Below are 22,720 nucleotides of genomic sequence, written 5' to 3' on the forward strand. Positions count from 1 at the left end.
GTTTGTGCTCCCATGCTGACCTGCAGTACGGACTGTCAGCATACAAAAGCCACAAGCCCTCTTCTCACTAGGGCCTTCTAAGCTTCTGCAGCTGAGAGAGAAACCACGCATGAAGAGTTGAAATAACTTCCTCTAACCGGCCCCTCATGGTTGCCACACATAACCACTTCCATATCTCAGTAAGAGAATTGAAACACTTCCTCTAGGCCTTTTATCTCTGGGCCTCAGAGCGTACTAACTAATCAACCCCAGGAAACTCTCAGGAAGAAAGTCTGACCCCCATTTTGCAGAGAGGTGTCACGAGAAGTTATAAACCCCTTTCCCCCCAAGATGGCAAGAATCCAGGAATCCTTTTCCCCACTCTCTTTTCTGCTCATCAGCTCTGCCCCCTCCAACCGCTAACTTGTCATAGGCTCTGAGCAAGAGAAACACGTCACACAGAAGTTCACATGCAAAGGCCAGAACAAGAATATCAGTCTTCATAAAAGCTCCTGAGTGCTCTCCTCTGCACCTCGGCCAAGGTACCTCTACAAGGTAGCACCTTTTCCCTTCACCACTCCATCCGGCCTTGCACAGCTACCTGATGCAGAATAACTATCTAATATTTTCCATTTTGACACTTTTTGGATACAGTGGAAAGCTCCAGTTTAATCTCTCTGGAGTATGGCAAGTTTTCTCCACTCACTTTCCAGGAAATGAGTGATCTCCAGCTTTCAGAGAAGGGTCGCAAGAACCACACCTGCTGCCAGAATGACTTTCATCTCTGGCCAGCACACAAGGTGCAGTGAAGGCCTCTTCATCGGGAGCTACAGCTGGATCTGAAGATCAGCGTTGAGGTGAAAGGAAGCTTCTTACAAACTCCAGAATCACCTCTTATTATTTGTGCAACAAAAATTGTGTTCATGGGTATGATACTCCAGAATCAATATTCTTTGCTTAACAATTCAGCAAACTGTGTATGGCTTTTGCAAGGTATAGAACGAGACCAGCTTCTCAAGTCAATGTCAACCTAGTCATCACAACAAGCTTAAATCTTAAATACATGCACGTTCATGACATGACACCCTCACCAACAGCACTTTGGAAATCAGCCACAAAGGGAATGGTAGAAAATACATACAGAAAGAGAAGCCAAGTCTCAAACTTTTTTCAGTATATAACACACAGGACAATGTGCATGAGAGAAAAGAAACATTATCTGTTTTACAGAGGGAGTATAGGCAGCTTCCTCTCCGAGCTAGCAGCACATCTCTGAGGGAACCGAGTTAAACCCAAACCTTCACAGCAAAGCCGTTTTTAATTTAGTAACAAAGATGTACAATATGAGGTTTTTCTGGGCAATTATCAGAAGCCATTTCCCTCGGAGTGCTCTAAACTAGTAAGAGAAAACATGATCAATAGTGAGACAGTGGATGCAGTAGGGCCCAGGCTGACGTTTGCAAAGCACCTTGCTGTCTTGAAATATCTACATTTCCAGGCAAAGGTGCCGAGTACTCTGAAGTTCCACTAAAGTAATTTGGAACCACAAGTGCTCAGTTCCCATGGTTGTTTCTACGGGAAAGACATGGAAGCAGACAAAGAAAAGAATCAGGAGCAAAGGAGAAGAGGGAGTAAGACAGGGTCTTGCTGTCTTCCAGACTCCCTCCTGGACAGAGGATACGAGGCAGTCCTCCTCCTAAGGAAACTCAAATCCAAATGGTGTCTGTTTTCTATTCCTCTGCAGTTGACCCCACATCAGGTGATAGCTAGCCATAGACATCAGCCAAAAAGCTGCAGACACTGCAGTGATTTTCAGAGAAATTTTAACATTCTGGTCTGTCTCTTTCTTGTTCCACAGGCTGGCTGTTCACTCTGCCTCCTCCCTCGCTTGCTGTCAGGGCAACAAGTGTCACACTGCTTCTGTAAATTATTGCCCCCCTTCTCTGCCCTGCTGAAATGAAAAGAATGAGAGAAACAGACAGGGAGTAAAGTTAAGATAAAGAGCTTGCAGGAGAGAGAGAAAACGGACATACAAACAGTTTCTGCAGGCTAGGTGGCATGTGAACTGGTAACCAGGCATACTCAGGCTCTGCAGACCTCCTCGGCAAACAAGTGAATTCTCACTGAGGCAACTCATTCACACTTCCCTGTGTTACTTCTCTGTATACAAATACAGTTCTCTGACAGCAACCAGCCACCAGTCTGCTGTTTTATGAGAAACTGTTAATGCTCCCATGTCTTGGCTACTTCAACTTCAGCTGCAATTGATTTATACAGTGGCTACACACCATGGAGCCCTATTGTCAGCCACTCCTTTGCTCCTGAATGTAATTAAAAAATATTTTATGAAAGCAGATAAACAATTTCAAGCCTCTTCCCATTTCCTTAGTTTCAGTAGCTCAGCTACACGCTGCTGATGCTACAAAAAACTGCTGGAAGAATCAAAACAATTCATTCCCCTGCAGAACTGCCAAACATTTAGGATATAGCAAGGTTTAAGATTTAAGAATTTCTGACTATAATGAGGGGAAACCCAAGCCTAACAATGAAATAATTTCTAAAGATTTCCAAACAGTACCTAAGATGCACCAGCCAGAGGGCAGAAGCAGCTTTTAGAGACATATTATCTTTGTTTATAGTAGTTTTTCCAAGGATGAGAAGTCTGCAAATTAAGTTGACAGAATTCTCGCTTTTAGTAGCATTTAAAAAAAAAAAAATCTTAAAAGCTAAGAGTTTGCTGATGGGGAGGGCTGAGATTTGTTTTGATTGTAAGATTTAATCTACAATAATTTAGTGTTGGAGATCAAGGCTGCACAGGTGTTTTCATATTTTTTTGTCTTAGTTTATATTAAGAATGAAGAAATAAAAACTGGAAAACGAATGAAAGGAGAATAAACATTCCGTTTTGCTTCTTTCAGAGCTGTTTTCAGGTACAAAGCTGTGGTTCATGCTGTGCTGTTCCTATTTTAATCAGTCATTAGTTTTTCCTTCCTTCCTATAAAGATACAGAGAACAGACTGACAATTGCCAGTAAAACAACTTGTCAAGCTATAGAGGGAGGCCTGACTAGGAAAGTCAGTAACCTCAGTGGAAGCTGCAGCAGTTCAGAGAACATTGTAATGTTGACAGCACAACCGATTTGAGCAGGGCTTCAGAAAAGATGCAGGCACCAGTAGCCTCAAGAAAGTTTCCTGAGATTTCCATCCCTAGAAAACAGTACTGTGGGGAGTTTCTGCTGGATCGGGTGTCAGGGCTAGCACAAAGGCAAAGAACACGATTTACTAGTTGCCATATGAGCTCTTGCGGACGCTGCATCCCGCACTTAAAGGATTTGATGTTGAGACTGACAAAACCAGGTACAATAATTTCTATGCACAACAGTCGCAATTTTTAGAGCTTATTTTTTTTAAAGTTTCTCTTAAAAGGATGAAAGACAGAAAATTAAGAATTTGGAAAGCAAGTTTTCACTGTAGTTTATATGGATTTCTTCAGGCAAAACTCTGTCTCCTGTTACGCTCACAAAAAGCCCAAAGTCAGGATGTGGGAGCAGTGATGATTTACTCTCCTGCCGTATCAGAGAGAACTCTTTTTCTTTATTTGTATTTCCCCTGATGGCACTTGGATTATTCAAAACAAGCAGCAATGTATTCTACAGGAAACAAAATAGATCTAAAGATCATTCTTTCAACTTTCAGGATGAGTACACATTTTCACTTCTGGGAGTAGACCATATTTGTATAAGCTGTAAAGGGAAGTGTTTCTTCTCTATTCTGAGTGACCAATATAACTCGTTTTAATATTATTTAAGTATTATTATGTCCTTTATCAACAATATTAAACGGAAAAATAGGGTTAATCATCTTAAAAACAATCTCCTCCCAGCAAACATATGCTATGTACACACAATACATACCCCCTCTAAAAATACATGCTTGTTCACAGTAGTGACTATGAAAATCAAACTAACCAGGTTTGCAACGTAATCCAAAACTATTTGGTCAATCTTCTTTTTTCCTACATACTGTAGATGTCTCATAAGGTGATCCTTTAGCTGAGCAACCATCTAGGAAAAAAAAGCCAACAATTCAGTGTCCCCGTGACATCTTCAAAAAGATGCAAAAGCTCCAGCAGGTGCAGGGCCTGACCAATAGGCATTAGCACAACAAAACGTTCCCTTGTTACAAAAGCCCAGTTCAGATTGAGATCCCAAGCAACCATACAATCTTGCCAAATTCAATAGCACATTTGAACAGTCAAAATTGTTACTTGGTGCAGATTCAGCGAAATGAGTGCTAAGTTGAACTTTCAATGACACCAAAGAGAAAAAGCTTACAATTCTTGCATCTCTCTGGGTCAAGCCAAGTGAACAGGGTGAAAGGAGGGTTTTAATATGAACTTTGAATCCTCAGAATATAAGTATTTATTACATACAAATAAACCTGAGGTATATTACAATAGAGAAAACTAGCACATACAGTTTGTGGCAGTAGCCAAGAACCTGAGAACCTCAGTGATTAATAGCAACTACAGGTTAAACATTAATTGTTATCATACAGTCCATGCCACTCCCTTTCTGAAACATTCTCTGACCTCACCTAGCTTCTGATTGCAACTCAAGTCCATGCTGCTTAGTTCCTGAGAATTACTATGAAGCATTATTTCTTTCGAAGTTCAGAGAAAAACTGAGGCAAATAAAATTTGTCTCAAGCAGTTTACAAGTAGATTAATCTCAATGTCAGGACAGCAATACAGATATCGGGAAAGCATAGACAAAGGATAGTAGTGACCCTTTTTTGGATTTGTGAATAAACTGCAGGAAAGGAATGTAGAGGAGCTTCAGAGAATGAGAGGCAGAACTTGGAAACAAGGGAGCAGGACCGCAAAGAATGAAAATTTGTCTTAGATTTGGACAGACAGGGCAGTGTTGATATGCTCTTCACAGACGCAGTGCTGAAACCTTCCAGTGCATGCTGTGGAGTTTCATTTGGGTTTAGTAGTAAGAGAACCAGAGATAAGTGAAGATGCGTATGTAGACAGAGAGAGCACAGGTAAGGATTTGAGAGAGGACTTATTACCCAGAAGCATAAGGATGGCAGATCTTTTGGGGAGATAATCAGTGAAAACAGTGCAACAGAGGAAGGGATCTCAGAATAGCCATAGCAGTCCCAGAGAGGAGGCAGAAGGAAAAAGTGACAGTAAAAAGGTGTTAAAATGAGGAGTAAGAAGATCTGTGATGTTCTCTTTGAGGGAAGCGGTGGGTGGGGAATTCACCTATACATGTTTTAAGGATGTAAAGTAGCCCAAAAATAACTGACAGATTAACTCCAAGGAGGATGGAATAAGAGTCTTCCCAAATACCATACCAACCAACTTTCTATTGCTGTTTTTCCGCTATGCCTTATGATATCATGACCTGTTAAGATGATATCGTGACTATGAACTCTAAAACTTAGGAAGAAACTTGTTTGTTCCGTAGCTACTCTGAGCGAGCTTCCACTTAGCGCTGGAACTTACAAGTTTTACTCTTTACATTTATTGAGGCTGGGCGTCCTCTAGTGCACACTGTGACAAAAGCACATACCAGTCCCATTAGTAATTGCTGCTGATAATCTTCCTCTTGAAAGAGAGGTCCTAGCCTTTCCTCTGAAATAAACAGAGCAAGAATCATTCAGGGACATGACACTACAGAAATACCATGAGACTTCAACCAGCTTCAAAAGTACCTAGAAATATAAACAAACAATGAGAACTTGTGGTTTGATCTACTCACCTACAGAATTAAGATAGTGAAGAATTAAGGACTGCGTGAGAGAACTGAGGAATAGGAAACAACCCTGTATCTGCCATCTTCTCCCTCAAGTGCTTAACATTGAGCATAGGGGAACCCAAGCCTGTCACACCACTTTACACTTCCTTTGCATTACTCTTTTCTGTGATATTTAAGTAGGAGTTATCACAGCGTGATGATTCAGTAGAGCAAAGAGGCAAGGACAACCTTCTGGTAACAGTGCAAATGCATATTCTATTTAAATCGTGTCATTTACAAACAAGTTAAACAGCTGCATGGGTTTTGCAAGGAAATGGCTACACAGAAAGTAAATACTCCTCAGGATCACTCCCACTTTCTCAGTTCTCTCCCATGGTCTGGCTGCTTCTATTATTCAGTTTTGCAGACCACTATGTAAAAGAACTCAACTTCTCTAACTAAATAGAAGGAGGTTATAGTATCTGCTGAAATTTAACACCCTGTATTTCCTAATCAGTGCTTCCTGTCTAGTAACAGCAAAGGAAGAAAAACAATCTCCTATTTCATCATGTAGCATAAAATCAAGTCAACATTTTACAGACTCAAGCGCTAAATTGTTACGAAGTTCTTTCCAGACATCTTTGCTCACCTTGAAATACATTTACTCCACCACTTAGCAGCACAAAGACCTGCATTGCTTGATTTTAAAGGACCTGAAGAAAAATCTACAGGGAAGATTGATGCTTATTACTGGCTGGCATCTATCCAGAAGTTCTCTAGTATCAGTTAAACATCTGACTTCTTTATCAATAAGCACCTTTGGAAAACATGAACCTGAGGCTTGTGAAGTCGATACAAGGTCCCTCAAAGTCAGAGCCCATAGCAATAACCAGCAGCGGTGTGGATGACTTGTGTTAAGGGCTGGAAATGAACGCACTGAAAATTCTTTGTAATAAAACGAGTGAGCAGTACTTAGATCACCATCATTTCACAGCACACAGTGGCAGGGCACATAGAAGGCACTGATATGTGAACAGCAGGAACATAATTTACTACTAAATTCAGTTTTACTTATTTATAACAGAGAAATTGAGCATCACAAAATCTCAAGTGTTCCTGGCCTAGGGAAATCAATTATGTCTGCTTTCTCTTCACCATGTTTTTCCACCAGCCATAATCTCCTACTCTACACAAGTTCTAGAGTTGCAAAGGCAACTCTAAGTGGACAAGACTCAACAGTAACATGGTGTCATTGGTATTCTGCTCCAGGAGAAAAGTCCTGAAGAAGAAATCCTTAGGCAGACAAAGGTTTACTGCTTATGTTGTTAGATCCCATATAAAGTAGGAACTTTATTTTCAAGGGTTTCCTAGTCAGTATATGATCCTACCACTACTATCAGAGAAAAAGTATTCCTCTAATTTAATAACTGCTCATCTTAATGTCTCAAACTTTTCAGTGCTGAAAACACATACAGCGATTTATTTTTCGCCAACAACCGCTACATGGAAATATTCCAATAAACCTTAAAGCTAAGGCCTACATCAAGACAAGTTTTACTTACCAGAGTCCCAAGTGTCCAGATGAGAAAGCACCCTAGGGTTTGAAACAAAAATCAGCTTTTTTCATAGGCATTACTCTAAAGGATTTCATAAGGACATTAAAAAGCTTAAATGACCCTTTAATCTTTCAAAGACAGCTAAAAAAAAATCCAAGAACTGTACATGTAACTACATGTAGTAAAGATAATAAATAGCATTAAAAAATATTCTACCTGTCTAGGTTGCACAAGAATAACGCTACATGTCTACCATAAGTTCCCTAGCTCTAGAGGCCTGGATATTTCGATCATGCCGTAGTGATTACGAGGATTCCAATAATTGATTTTCAGCTGGATAATTTTCTTTAAGATATCTAATTAGATACCTAATCAACTATTTAAATGGCATGTTAAGTCCTTCAACGTACTTCAACCAAATAAGAAAAGGTAAATATAATAGAAAACGGTACCTACTTTTTGGCATTTTCAAAAATATTCCTCAAATACGCTGTCGTTTTTCTCTCCTCTCTCTGGTTTATAAACAAACAAAAATCCCCAAATGAACAAAGTAGAAGGCCAATGAAAATACTCCCTAATAAAACACAGATGAGAAGTGAAGCTGCTTTTCCCTTTGAATGGAAATAATGCACAGTGGGGCTTCAACCCACCTTCCAACTACCCATGCTTATAGACACACACATCTAACCTACATGACAATAGAGGCACATGTAAGCTCTGCTTTTGTTTAGTTTCTCATATTATTTTAATAGAGTAAGACTTACAGGCAGTCACCTTATAAGTAAAATGACTGCAAGTCTTTACTTATAATCAGATCCCCATTTCTTTATTCTCAAAATAAATAAAAAAAGGCAACTCTTCCATGTTTGCCTTTAAAACATCCACTTCAGAGGCAGCTCTGGAGAAGGTTTCAGTGCATGCATATTTACCTCTTCTGAAAGGTTACGCCATTCCCTCCTGAGCACATTATTGTGGTAATGCAAGCGTGGCTCTGCATACTTCACGCTCTCCAAGTTTGAGTTGAGTTTCTCCCAGAAGCCTTTGGAGTTTTGGAACTGCAAAGTATTGCAGGGAAAGCATGAATAGAGGCTGCACTTGAAGAAATACCTAATCACCCTCCCGCTAAGTGATTTGAAAGAACCGTGATTAATGTAGCTTCATAACAATCTAAGTGAAGAAAGTTAAACAAAAGCAGTTACGCTATTTTTTTTCCCCCAGTACTTTTATTTCCTTGATTTGACAGCAGGGGTAGCACTTACTTGAGGTCAAGATTCGGTGCCTGTAATGCAGATACCTTGCCACCTTAAGATCCTTTTAAGTTACTAGGAAGCAGTAAGTACTTCTAGGTCATAATTCGTCTGACCTATTTCAGATGTTTGGGATGGGAAGAACTGCCCCACAGACTACACTAGCTATATTGTCTAGACTCCTGCTGACTGTAAAAGGAGCTGTAGGCAACTGACTTTAATGTAAATGTTTACATTTGGTCAAATAAATCCCATTCTGGGTTTCTAGTAGTTCCAAATAGAGGAACACCACCATGACCCCAGCAGCTGCAGGCTGCCACTATTTTCAAGCTGCATCAATACTTACATTGCAAACACCCCACTGCCAGCCTCAAGTAACAGTGCCTCATCCCAGAAAAGAAACAAAATCCAAGCATTTCCATAGCAATTCTAAATCCTTTGACTCTAATGCTGAAATTAATTTAAACTCAGCTGTGAACAGACAGGAGGAAAAAAAACCCAAACACACACACGCTGGTTTCCTGAGCTTGTTCTTGGACTGGGTATAAAGATTTGAAGCCGCTGTTTATAAAGGGCGAGTGATGTGATCATTGCTGAGGAAGAGATGAGATTAAGGCAATTCTTTTTGGCAGTTTTAAAAAGCAAAGAGATGGTACTGGCTGTTCTTGCCCCCCTTCATATATATTTACCTTCCCATACAGACATTATAGTAGTGACATTGGAAGGAAGAGAAGTTTGAATTCACAATATTCCTCCATCTTGCATTAACATGTTAGATTTTGCTTCCTCTCCCCTACTTTTCTACAATGACAATAACTTTAGAAGAAAACATCAGAAGCCTTTAAAACCACTTCCTACTATAAACTACAATTTGCCAAGGAAAATAAATTGCAGAGACTCAATCCTGCCAGCCACTTCCCTGTTGCTGCCAGTGCTGATTGTAGCTTTATTGTTGTAGCTGCAGCAGAGAAAAATAAATCTCCCTTTTTGCTTCACGTTAGTTATATCTGGCAGCTGGAAACTAGGAGTGCATATGGCACCATATGTTCACCCTGCTGGAGCTAACTAACAAGATCTACAACCTATTACTGCAGTATGTTGCATAAGTGTTACCAATATGAAATCAGAGAAATATCAAGAATATAACGTAAGGGTATCATCTAGTGACCAATTTATGCAACTGCGACAGCACCACCACTGCAAAATTGCATTCAGGCCACACTGGGTTTTGTTTGATGCATGGCGGGGGGGAAGCAAGACAGCAAGTTTCTTTCATATATTGAGCCTGTAACAGGAAGTGGTAGACCAGAATTAAAAGCAGACACCGCTGAAAACCTGCACTGTATTAGATCTCATTAAAAAGTCAAAAGTTTAAAATCAAGGATTATTTTAATTAAATCTGTTATTTCTTGAGGATCAACAGGGCAAGGATTAGAAAGAGAAGGCTTCTTCGTCTCAGGTTGTGTTTTATTTTGCACACATTTCTAGAGAGTCAGGAACTAATACCTAAGCATGAACACCTAAAAGACATTGTATTACCAGAAGTCAAAGCAAGGCCTTACCAGGTTGCAATCCATGAAAAGCTCCCACGAAGCCTTTCATAGTGTTATTTTAACTGAAGACAAAGAGAGTTCTCTGCTATACCCCTTTGAAAGGGTGCAGGGTGCCAATGACCTTTAAGAGGCGCATGTGCTCTCCCTGGGAACTGTAGTGCTATGTCTCCCAGCAGTGAAGGTATTCAAAGAGAACTACGTAGCTGCACAGGCAGCTACTCCTCAAAACATCACTCTTCACCCCAGCAGCTCAGCACAGCATGAGGGAGAGGCTGCCTTTTCCTGTGCTGATCTCACTAACAACTGCTTGCACTACACACCTTCACCCTTCTCCTGGACTTCCTCCTATTTTCTTCCCTTCTTCCTCCCGCTCCTTCCTTCTCCCCTTCTGATCAAGGCTATTTACACCCCTTCAAAAGTTTGGTTTCTGTGTTTAAAAAGGAGAAAAAAAAAAAACCACCAGACTCTCATTAATATTTTTTTTGTGAATATGAACACAGCCCTCCCAAAGGCTCTCAACAATTCATGAGCTTGAGAACACCAAAAAGCTTCTCAGAGCAACAATTCACCATTGTTTCTGTGAAGTGCCATAAAATCTTTGCAAGAGAAATACTACTTATAGGACCAGATTTGTCACCGGGGTCTGACTTATGATGCCAACAACACACACCAACTGAAACCCCAACAACGGACCAGCTGAACTCAAGCTAGGGTGGGTTTGTGTCACTGGAGTGGTACAAAGCCAGTAAACTTCACCCAATGTATTATCATCTTTATCCTCACGCAAGAATCAGAGCAATTTGCAGTCAAAGTAGCAGGAAACATTTGTCTTTAGTTCAACTCTGACCTTTTCAATCTGTTTAGGTTTCAGACAGAAATAGGAAATGAATTCCACAATCAGGAAGTATAGCTGCTAAAGGCATTTGCCCCTAGAGGCTTGAGGTTCAATCTCAGACAAATTAAAGGCCTGCTAACTTTGACCTCAGTGAATTAGAAGGATTATCTAGCAACAAATTTTCTCAAGATCTGATTTTTTCCCAGGTGTCCCAGCTCTCATGGCAGCCTTCCCAAGCAAAGCCTTATTCCCTGACATCAGTCATGCGAATCTGTAGCAGCACAGCTGTGATGCTGTGTTGTGGAGTGAGCAAACGGTAATAAGCACTGGGGAGGAAACAGACCCTCACCTCTTTAAAGTGCTATGTGAAACGATATTGTAATGCATCCAGAGTCTACTTCCATCTGTTGCTGGTACTGTTGGGTTCGAGCTCTGACTCTTCACATTAGCCCTCCATAACAAGCTGCTTATTAAAAGCCTCTTTCAGATTTTGTAGGGGAATACTTAAGAAAATTTCAAGTATTTCTCGAAACTGGAGCTCAGGGAGCAGAATGGAAGATGGGAAGAATCGTTCATGTTGTTTTCAATGGAAAGCACAATTTCCTACCCAAACAGCATGGGCTCTCCCCATCCAGCTCATTGCCTTTTCCAGGCTGTGCAGGAATTTGTCTAGATTTAGGCAGCCAAAGCCTTGACATCAGTGTAATCACAGGATGCTCCAGACAAAACAAAATGAGAGGGTCATGAACCACTAGTACCAGTGGCAGCACAATGAAAGATCCCTCAAAGTGGGTATACATAGAGATATGTTAAAATCCTACATGTCTGTCGTGCCAAGTTTGCCTCCAGCTAATGAAGTCATGAAATGAAGAGGTATCAACCAAATCTAACAAGAATTAGTTCTTGGAGGACCTTTACTGTTAAATGGAAGAAGTCTCTTCAGAAAAGGGAAAAAACATACATCTTTGAGCTAGAAAACGTCAGAATAGCTGGTATTTTAGTAAATGCATAAGACATTTCAAACAGCACAATTTTTTGTTCACCCCTATTTTTGGATAGGGCTGTGGGGACATTGCTTCATTAGTATTTAGTACACGCCCACTCCACAAAAAAAAAAAAAAAAACAACAAACCTCCTAACCTGCAAATATGAAAGTGGTTTTATACTAGAACTTACCTCTAACACAGGTAGAGAAATAATGTCTGTTGCACATGTTACTCCAGGGATAATCTATAAATACAGACAAATTATAAGAATATAAGTCATTTACCATAAAACATGGGCCTGTTTGGGTAACTAAGTGAATCTCCATTACCAGTTTCCCCTATGAAACTAGCTAGCTAGGCAAAACTGTACATTCAGTTTTGCCAAAAAGAAATATGGAAGATGTTTCTCTCATTCATCTCATTTAAAAAAGACAACATATTAGAACAGTGTCAGATCAGAGAAACTAAAATAAGCTATTTGCTCTAACTGTAGGTCTTGCCTAAAGTTACTTATTTTACTTCTGCAAACTTAGTCACTAATCTTAAATCTACTGATACTGTTTGTCTTGGAAATAACTGCATGATTTTGCTGGTTCAATATCATAGAATCCCAGATATCCAAGACAGAAGCCAGATGGAGAATTTGCCCTCGAGTGACCTACAATAACAATAAATCTATTTGTCCCTTTAGACATAAGAATGCATTTGAAAAGTTTTGCTGCCAATCTGATTTCGTATTCATTATAAACCCCCTATGACAAGCAATAAATTAATACCTCATTATGAAAAGTGTTTCATAAATGCTTTTATTTGTTGACAAAAGATAGGACTCATGGAAAACGCCACTAAGGTTCAGACTTGACCAAATAAAACGAGCATAAAGCACAGATATGAATTTAGAGCACGTCTATGAAAAGGCAAGGCATACAAGTTAAAGGTTGTATTGAAGGAGAAAAAAATAGACTCCCTCTAGCTATTAATTAAAGTACCAGCTGTTATCTTACCCCAATCCAGTCAAGCAGTGATGTGTAGGGCAAAAGTTTATCCAGGTTGTGAGTTTCTGGACACATTCTGCAGTACAGGGAGGCTGAATGCAACATAAAAAGATTTATAAGGGCAAGATCGTATATGTTACCAGTTAACAAGAGTAGGCTTCAGAGCCAGTTCCTTAACTAACTCTTTTCTAGGGACAAATCCTGCTGCTGTCTCTGAAACAGCTTCCTCCATGGTGGAACTGGTCCCATTCTGTGCACAAAAGGAGGAAGAGAAGTCCAGATGGCTGCAGGGCTGGGTCAGCTGCTTGGCTACAGCTCAGCGCTGCAGGGGTCCTTTGTACAAAGGCTGAGGGCACAGGACATGCACCGGCTAGGCTGAGGAATCAGCTATTAGAAGAGAATATCATGATATGCCAAATCCTTACGAAAAAATGCTTTGGGCTGGGCTAGAGGAGATTTGTTCCTCTGCTCCAGTCTCAATTATTTACATCCCAGATATCCAAGACAGGAGCCAGATGGAGAATTTGCCCTCCAGTGACCTAAAATAACAATAAATCTCTTTGTCCCTTTAGACAGAAGAATGCATTTGAAAAGTTTTGCTGCCAATCTGATTTTGAGAGATCTTTGTATCTCCTAAACTACTGATATTGTCTCTGACACCACAAAATGCAGGTCTGTTAACATAAATCATAGCCAAAGAGTTTGGAAAGAAGAGAGTCCGTTCGTGACGTTGTGCCTTCTCCTGAAGTCACAACTAGAGCATGCAGGAAAAGAAGTACCTACCAATGATAAATTCTTGAATGGGGTCAAAAGAATGACACGTTGACAGGTTCTCAGAAATCCACCAAATAATCTGTCAGGATGAGAACAGGGGAGTTTGTCAAATCTCTCTGTTCAAGCATGTGTTGTAAGAGACCGTCAAAACTCTGTTACCACTTAGCATGAGGTAGTGATTCAGAGATAAATGTTTTCAGGATAGCCTTGACCAATAAAGCAGTTTGGGCAGTCCAGCTGATGAACCTCTTGGCACCGCCAAAAAGTACACATGAATCAGGACTTTTCTTCTTTGGATGATATCATTCATGCCCTGACCCTGCTTTATATAAGACATCAGTCACTGAAAAAAACTTAGAGAAGGGTCTTTTCCCACCTGCATTTCCAAGTCTTCTGTGTGTCGGAAGTGCAACAGAGCACAATGTAGAGCTGCCAATCTCTCGCTGTCTTGTTTGCTGTTCTGTAGGAACTGTAGTAAGGCGCTGTCACTGATGCTTACGGCATACATACTTCCTACGCAACAATCTAAGACTGTTGATGTGAGTGGGGATCGGATGGAACAGTTTTGCAACGTGTCAATTCTTGCATCCTCACCTGAAGAACATTGGTATGAGAATAGAAAGGACCAAGAGCATAAAATTTGTCTGCTACCAGTATTTTCTCTTAAGACGCCCAGGCCCCCAGCAGTAAGAAACAGTCTGCCTCTTGTACTAGCTGCCCTCGTATTATGTTGAAGAGGAGGGAGGAGGATGGTACTGGCTAGGTAAAGGAAGTCCGTACTCAGTTCTCTCCTTCCCTACTGCTGAAACAGAGAAGCTGTACAGATTTGAGGCTCACAATGCTGTCATAGGACATGTCCTGTACACAGGATGGAACAGAGCAAAAAGCTAGTAATAGAGTTACAACACTAGAATTAGCACCTAAGCATATTGGTACACTTCAAAACTGCTCACATGCAGAATCATGACACAAACTTGTCACTACTTCTATTGGTAGACTTATCATCAATCCCAATGGCCAGAACAGAACAGTTCTGTTCCATGATTACTGATTGAAGCATCAGATCAAACCCACTTTATTTACACTAGTACTAAGGTTCACCACCACAGCAGGATTCCAGATCCTTTGCATCAGAAAAATCAGGCCCACCATACAACAGTGATGCTTTCCACTCATTTCTAGCAGAACAGTATTTCTTTGTCTATATACAACAGGTATTAGCTTCCTGTGATGCTGCCCCTGCACCAGTTCCCACTATTTACCTCTCCTTCACCCAATCAGAAGAACAGGTATCTGTTTTCAAACAAGGGACCCCCACTTCCAAAAATAACCCACTTCCCATAAAGACATGTTTGTTGGAAATGAAATAACATGCCTCTCAGATGAGACTCTAAATCACATTGCATCAGCCTGATCAGGTGAAGGAAACACAGATTTCCTCTCCCCACACCCTCCAAACACACACATTTAGAGCAACTCAATTGGAGGAAGGAAATGTAAAATCAAATTTACATCTCCATGTGAAATTTGAGAACAGTGTAGGACTGAGAAGCCTGTGCAAAGATGGGGGAAGGGAAACTATGAAACCAAGGCAAAGAATTGCAAATTCAGTGAAAGGTCTTCTTCCATTTCATAACGTGCTAGAAGTATGTAACAGATGAAGTATGAAATGTCACTTCAGATTCTCTTTTTAAAATGGAAAGCGGCAAAAATGCCATTCTTTTTTCAATCTCTGTCCTTCTTCAGAACACTGTGCAATAAAGCAAATGTTGAGAAATACAACTTTCACGTAAAGAGATTTGAACAAGTTTCCACTACAAGAATAAAATTACTTGAAGCAACAGTCTTACTATACCTGTCAGAAACAAACTATAGCACAGCAGGTCAGGATGCTGAATATTCAGGAGGTGCAGGAACTGGCCAGGCAAATAAGCAGCCACATAATAGTCTATTTAAAGAAATAACAGTGGTCAATTTAGCACTTATTCACTTATTTGCTTTAAGAGGCTGTTTCACATGATTCTCATCTTGACCCACTTCACTCTGATGGAATTGATTATATCGAGGAAATATAAAAGGATTTAATTAAAAGCTGCTGTTCTGTTAACACAGGAAACACTAGCAATACATTTGGGTTTCTACAGGAGGATTCAAGAGGCTTGAGACACTCAAGAACTCAGCGGCTGATCTCCAGAGAAGATTCTGAGGCAATTTCAGAGGAAGTTGCTTACTAATAGTGAGGTATTGCAGTAGCAAATGCCAGATACAAAAGTTAATAAAAAAAAAAAGCAGCAAAATAACACAACTACTTCAAGTTGAGAAAAAAAAACATCCTTTCCTTTTAGAGAAGGGTTAGCCATTTGTCTCCCTACTGGGGACAGAGAATGGCGGTCACACAGGGAAACAACACAAGTAACTTACCAAGATTCATAAAAGCCACTTCCTTCAATTCTGTTCTTTCTAGAGAAACTGTAAAAGTTTTGTTGTAACCTGGGGAAAAATAATAATATTTTTAAAAAACCCAAACAATAAACACCATCTGTTACAAGCCAAGTGTGACTTTATAGCTAGAAACTTCAGCAGTGCCAATACACCCTAACAGGGATATTTTAGACTGGTTTACAGGCTTGTCTGCACAGACAGATTTACTTCATCCTAAACAGAGTTGCTGCATACTCAGTAGACCTGCACCCACACAATGCAGTTCTTCAGTATGCGGAAACTGGCCGTGCACTGCACGGCCTATGTTTGTGTTTAAAGAAGCATTCCACCCAGAGCAAGCTTGTGGTAAAAATACCTCCCCCCCACAAAAAAACCCCAAACACAAATCCTTTATGTAGCTGTGCTTCACATTTGGGTGATCCTTCAACTGCTTTAAAGAGTTTCCGGTTTGTTTATCTGCATGTCCTATTCCTGTAATTCAGTTCAGCTCTGTTTAAACATAGGCTAATTTCAGACCCGCTGTGTTTGCATGGGCTTTACATCAGCACAGCTGTTATTTTATTCTAGACTTGCACCATGCTTCTGGCATCCATTAAGAATGACATGGAGCCCTCAAACTTCCTCAATCTCTGAGAAAAGCTGAAGATTAAAATAACTAGGCAACAATGACTGGCCTCCAAATGTCCATGCTGCAATAGCCTAAAGGCTGAATGGTGTCATGATCAAGACGCTGCTTAATACTGCATGAAAATTCCAGGTAAGACAAGAGATCCACACTTTACAAGACCACCAAGGAAAAAAGCAGATCATGAGCCATGCTTCAGCCACTCATCCAGGACTTTAGTTCCTGACACTAGCAGAGAGATATGCTTTATCTATGCTGCAAAAAGAAGTGAGACCTGCAAGACCAACAGCAATGCTATAGATGAAGGGATATCTAAAACAAATAGTTTCTCACACAAGATACTACCTGAAGTTCACTTGCAGTGAGTCAGTATACCGATCACTACCCTGTTACTTGCCAATGCCAACACATGCAAGCTAATACCAGCACTGCAGAATACACCTGCAATATTGTCACTTTTGTGTTTATGCTACATCAAGTGGCTGTGGGGACCTGCTTTAACAAGGAAAGGGAAGCTTCCTTCTGAGTTTACAGATACTACAGCACAGACTGAACTCCTTATCTGTCTCCAAAACGTGGCTTATGGACTTGATATATCGCTGCTTCTGTGGGTCACCTAGGATCAGTCTTAAAATTCTTTCGTATGACTGATGAATCTTACATGAATCCACAAACAGCTCTGCACCAAACAGCTCAATTCCAGGAAGGTCATTTCACATGCAGCTGGTCAATGTCACTGCATTTATCCTCAATTTCTTCCTAGTACAGATAGGGATGTACAAGGGCCATGGCTGGTTCCAAGCAACGCAACCACCCTTCAGCTACATATCAAGTACATCAGGGGAAATCAGCCCTTCATAACAATAGAATGTAGAGCACTGCCACACCCAGAATGGTCTTTTCCAATTTGTTAATGCCTTCAAGAACACAAAAGTGCAGTTCATTCAATCCCACAACGTTCCAGCAGCAAAGCAACGTTAGTGCAGCTCTGACAGGTGAAAAGTCTCCTGACACAAGAAAGAAAACACTTGAAGTAAACCAGAGGTATGTTGTCTGCTTGAACACGGTTACTCCACATTATGCAGCTTCTCAATTGAGAAATGATTTGCTCCTCTCCTCCATGTATCAAATGAGAAAGATCTTACTAATGAAAAGTTTTGCTCTGATCAGAACAATGTTCTTTATTCTTTTCAAGAAAAAAAAAATTATGTCTTAAAATTAAGAGCTAGAGCACCACTTACATAGCAACTATTCTTACAGTCAGTGGGTGTTGCACCTCTTGCTGTGAAAATGACATGTTGAACTGGAACTCTAAACAGACATTCAAGCTAAGAGCTGTTGTCTCTATTTCCCACACAAATGCCTTATGGCCTAAGTACAACACACCTGCAAGCTCCCACAGATTTCATTGATGTTTGTGCTCAGCATGCCAGAAAGTCTGGCTAGAAATACAGGACCAAATTAATAGCCACTCACAAGGCCATTGGTTTGAAGCTACTCGTTCAGCATCAGGCGGGAAGTCTACAGCAGGAAAGTCAACTTTGCAGCTAAAGGCAGTTGCTCTCTTTGAACACCAGCCACAGTAGTTTATTGTCTGCAGACTTTTGATAGTTATTTGTCTTGCAAGGCATTCTGTGACTCTTTCAGCAAAGTGACATTCTCCAAAATAAAGCATAACTTAACAGGTTCATCTTACCTTTATGTAAAAAATATATGGAGTATCTTATTTCACCAGGAATATCAGAGGGTAGACTACAACACACACACAAGCCTCCTAAAAAGACAAAAAAAGACAAGGAAAATTGACTTGTCCACCTGAATACCTAGACATCTATACACTGCACAAAACTAAAGCAAGACTGTTTCAAATCAGAAACTAATCTCTCAAAAAAGGTAAAGATTACAGAAATACGTACTACATATCTCTAACCATCATTTTCCTAGCAGAACAGAAAATAAGAGAGGCAATATGGCACAATGGAAACCTGGGTTCTGACAGAGACAGTTCTCTTTGGAAATACATTTTTAGCGCTTCCCAGGAGAAATCATGCTTGCAGCCAGAAAACTGATCAAGCCTTTCTCTCCACAGACTGCCTCAATCTCTAGATGTTTTCTGTTCGGGGACTGTCAAATATGTACAGAACAACATAGTAAAACACAGTTTGCTTGCTTTTTAAGTAAATTCATATTGGCAGCAGCATGATATGCTACTAGAGCTTTCTCACACTAGAAATGATGGTTACTTCTCCCCTTTCCATTCCAAAGAGACATTAATTCCTTTTTTAGGAGAAAAGTCAGTCCTTGGCACAACCTTATTTCAGCCAAGGTACTCTGTGCAGGAATGCTCCCCCCTCCCAGCCTATTCTAAATCAGACTGATAGACTGTTTTGACTCCACTGGACAGTAGCCCTCCCTCCATCTCTTATAAAAACTTTAATCCACTTACTCTGATGCTTTGGCAAGCTGCTTTCGCATTCATTTTAGAAACAGCTTCCAAACCACATTATCCCAATACAGCTGGGAAACCTGGTCCACAACTATGACCATTCACCTTTTACCTTTACTGAAAGCTTATCACTTAAAAGGAAAAAAAGAAAAAAAAAAGAGGTAAACTAATTTCTGTAAAAAAGTAAAGGTTTATATAGACAAGGTATACAGAAAAAGGCACAAAATAAAAGTTTACGTATACAAAGTATACAGAAACGGCGCAGTACAGAAAAAGCACAAGTACAAAAAAAGCACTGCTACCAAGGTATTTTACTTGGTTGAGTGCCTCATACTTCAGGCCACAAGGCTGCACCACAGCTGTGATAACAGATATGGCTGAGGCAATTCACACTTTTGGGGAAGGTAAAGTGTGAAATGCACTTTTGAGATGCAATTTTTTTTTTCTACTTATTCTTAGCTCATCGAATATTGTTTGATACAGTTTTGCTTGGATATTTGAGTCATTTAGACAACAGACAGCGCATTTTGCCAGAGCACTTGGCAACTTTCAGAGCATGCATGATTTTTAAAGTAGCAGCATCAGGACTTAAGAGGAAGATTGGAAAAGCTCCATCAACCCACAATGCTGTTTTATTATCAACAGCTCCCTTCCAACACTGCAAATTTCTTTCTTGTATGCTGGAGGCTAGCGTATACACTGTTCTGCAAATTGCACAACATGCAAGTGAGTTTGTTCAGATTGAATTGTCAGTGGGTATATATACAAGTTGATCGCAAAAACAGTGGCTATGGAGGACTATTAATAGGACATGAACCCTTCAACTCTAGCATACTGGTCCAAATGTTAACAAACTGAACTCTGAACAACAGAAAATACCAAATGGTGCTTCATTAATAGAGACAGAAACATGACAGTCTCAGATCAGCAAGTGTCCAAGCAATGTTACATCTGATACTGTCTTGGCAATCCCATTAGAGCAGCCAGAGTCTGAGAATATAAGACAAATTCCTTCCCTATCCTTACCAGTGCTCTCTGCAAATTAGAGTTTGGGGGGTGCTGATGCAGGGAAAGCTTCTTGTCCTATGGCACCTATATGGTAAGTGTTTTATGCAAAGGCAGAACCAAGTCTTCTATACTGTCCATTTCAAAATAATTTGCAAACGGTAAGAACTGTAGCTAAATGCCACAAGGTGAAAAGATTCACATGAAGATATATTTGGATGGACTCTTTTCAGAAATAAAAGGGAAAAAAAGATCTCAATTACAACAAAGAAAAAAAAAAGGAAGCATTTAAAAATTAAGTTCTACTCATACAGGGTAACAGCGAGTTACTACATTCAGCAGGGCAAGGGAAACAACAATTACAACTCTGCCACTTGATAAATAAACATCAGACCACTGAAACTGCAAGAGTCTCCTATGAAGACATAAAGTTTTCCCTAAGAAACTTTAACTTCAAATTCCTCATTTCTGTTCATGCAGAATTGGAATACATAAGGCTGTACCAACATCTCAACATGGCATCCAACTGTCACAATTCAAATACGACATTGCACAGGGTATTTTGTCTAATTGTACTGGTTTAGGAGTGACTTGCCTCACCTAACTTCAGCTATCCAAACATCTCTCATTTAAACTCTTCTACAGGAAATAAAGAATGGATAAAAGCAATCATCCTCTGGAGATGCCTATTTCTCTCTATAAATATAGTCCAGATGCTTAACTCTAAGGCAGGTAAAGTTAGGTGACCGTGATCCAGGGTTTGTGTCATCTTACTGCCTGCATTTTTTTAATACCAAGCAAATTTAACTGAAAAGCACTTCTAAAGCACTAAAAGAAAACATAACAGCCCTGTGTTGTTTAAATAACCACTGAACTCTGGACATACAAAGTTAATTCTGAGACTCGAACTGCTTGATCTCAGCTGATCTAGAAGTACATGAGGGTTTTTATCTGGAGTCATTTTGTCTGTGCTGAGCATAAGGAACACAGCTACTCTCCTTCCACTGCGGCAGTTGGAGAAAGGAAGAGTGATTTTGTTCCCACTGGCAGTAGCCAATAACAGTTTTATTAAATGCGAAATTGCATGGAATATTCCATTTTGAAGTTATGCCAATTATTCTTTGCCAGAGATGTCCAAATGGTACAAATAGGGATATCAGCATAATTATTTCAACCATGCCAGCAGTTCCACAGAAGGCATAGTCTGCGCCCCAAAGCACTTGCAGTTCAGTTTTCTAGATCACCACAAACAAGAGGTACAAAAGGGAATTTTAGTGCAACTACGCACAGTGTTCTTTGACAACTAGATATGGTATCAGCACCAAAACCATTTGCTTCAAACTGTCAGTTACTCAAAATGGGTTATGCAAAGTAATCCTGTTTTAAACAACATTCAATGAAAAGCCACATACAATAATCTCATTTAGTAAGTGCAACTGTCAAATTATGTGTTTTACATTAAGCACAATGAAAAGCGCGTGTGAAAGGTTCCACACAGAATTTAAATACTGTGTTGCCAGATGGAAAAGAACATTTTCCTTCAGCGTAATCAAACAACAGCCTTGTTGGAGGAAGACTGAATTTGATCCTAAACTAAAAGGAGGTGCTTCAATCTGAACAAATCCTAGAGAAGTATAGGTTTAAAAGGAAACATGTATATACAAATCAATAACATTATTGGACAGGGTGTTTGTATAAGAAATACTCTGTCTTGATAACAGAGAAAGAGTAGCCTAATCTACATTTGGTAGACAGAAACTTGGCTTTCTCTTATTTCTAATTCCTTTCCCCTAGTCTTTGTAAGCATGCTGTCTGCCTTAGTAAGAAAAAAAATCCATGTAAGGAAAATTTATTTCACTTTATTTGCATTAATGGTCATTTCAACACAACTGGCAAATACCTCAGCAATTCACCCGGGTGCATACAGCATGCCTTAAGTGAGATAGAGGTAAAGCCACTTCTGCAACGTGTCATATCCCTATACAACTCTGTAGACTATTCAGAGGTTAATCAGATACCATCTCTGCTTGTCGGTATGGTCTAATTTAGAAGCTGAAAATGCAGGCATCTGTGATGAACAGATGTCTCTTGAGTCCAGTTTTTAAACAAAAAAGCTCATGGCATGCATTAGGATGCAGGGAGACTCCTAAACCCTAAAGGTTTAAGGAACATTTAGGTTTAAATTTAAAGAATCATATATATACACACTGAACCCTTAAGTACCACGTACTAAGTTTAGTATCACATACTTGGACCTTTTAAGTATTACATACTAACAGCAATATGAAGCTCTTAAGAGTCTATATCACAGATGCTCTGTTTACACATGTCCACTCTGTAACACAATTATCTGCTATGTCAGATAAACAGACAACAGATCTAGCCAAAACCTTACTTGAATTTACTTTCCAACACATTTTTGGTCAGCTTTAACATTAAATTGCTCTGATGTAATATACAACCATGCTTTGGTACCACCTGTGTTCTGAAACTAGCAGAAAATGCTACAGTGTGCTTAGACTGAGATATTT

At 39.9% G+C, this 22,720-nt stretch overlaps 1 protein-coding gene across 5 annotated transcripts in view; it reads right to left on the reverse strand.

The window, feature by feature from the left end:
• Positions 1-22,720, reverse strand: part of GSAP (gamma-secretase activating protein) — a 53,759-nt gene that overhangs the window by 13,838 nt on the left and 17,201 nt on the right. For 4 of the 5 annotated variants that reach the window (XR_008466106.1, XM_054199642.1, XM_054199627.1 and 1 more), the window contains exons 13-24: positions 18,435-18,512; positions 16,093-16,161; positions 15,527-15,619; positions 14,048-14,265; positions 13,681-13,750; positions 12,907-12,989; positions 12,093-12,146; positions 8,211-8,336; positions 7,738-7,793; positions 7,288-7,319; positions 5,561-5,622; positions 3,947-4,042 (exon numbers count right to left, since the gene is read on the reverse strand). Coding sequence is in view for 4 of the 5 variants with exons in the window: in XM_054199642.1 (XP_054055617.1) it covers positions 3,947-4,042; positions 5,561-5,622; positions 7,288-7,319; positions 7,738-7,793; positions 8,211-8,336; positions 12,093-12,146; positions 12,907-12,989; positions 13,681-13,750; positions 14,048-14,265; positions 15,527-15,619; positions 16,093-16,161; positions 18,435-18,512 (1,037 nt within the window). In the remaining variant the exon portion in view is untranslated. The remainder of the gene's footprint in view (positions 1-3,946; positions 4,043-5,560; positions 5,623-7,287; positions 7,320-7,737; positions 7,794-8,210; positions 8,337-12,092; positions 12,147-12,906; positions 12,990-13,680; positions 13,751-14,047; positions 14,266-15,526; positions 15,620-16,092; positions 16,162-18,434; positions 18,513-22,720) is intronic. The other variant, XM_054199656.1, reaches the window with a different exon arrangement.

Source organism: Rissa tridactyla, chromosome 1 (genome assembly GCF_028500815.1).
Source record: "Rissa tridactyla isolate bRisTri1 chromosome 1, bRisTri1.patW.cur.20221130, whole genome shotgun sequence".
In the NCBI taxonomy this organism is placed as follows: Eukaryota; Metazoa; Chordata; class Aves; order Charadriiformes; family Laridae; genus Rissa; species Rissa tridactyla.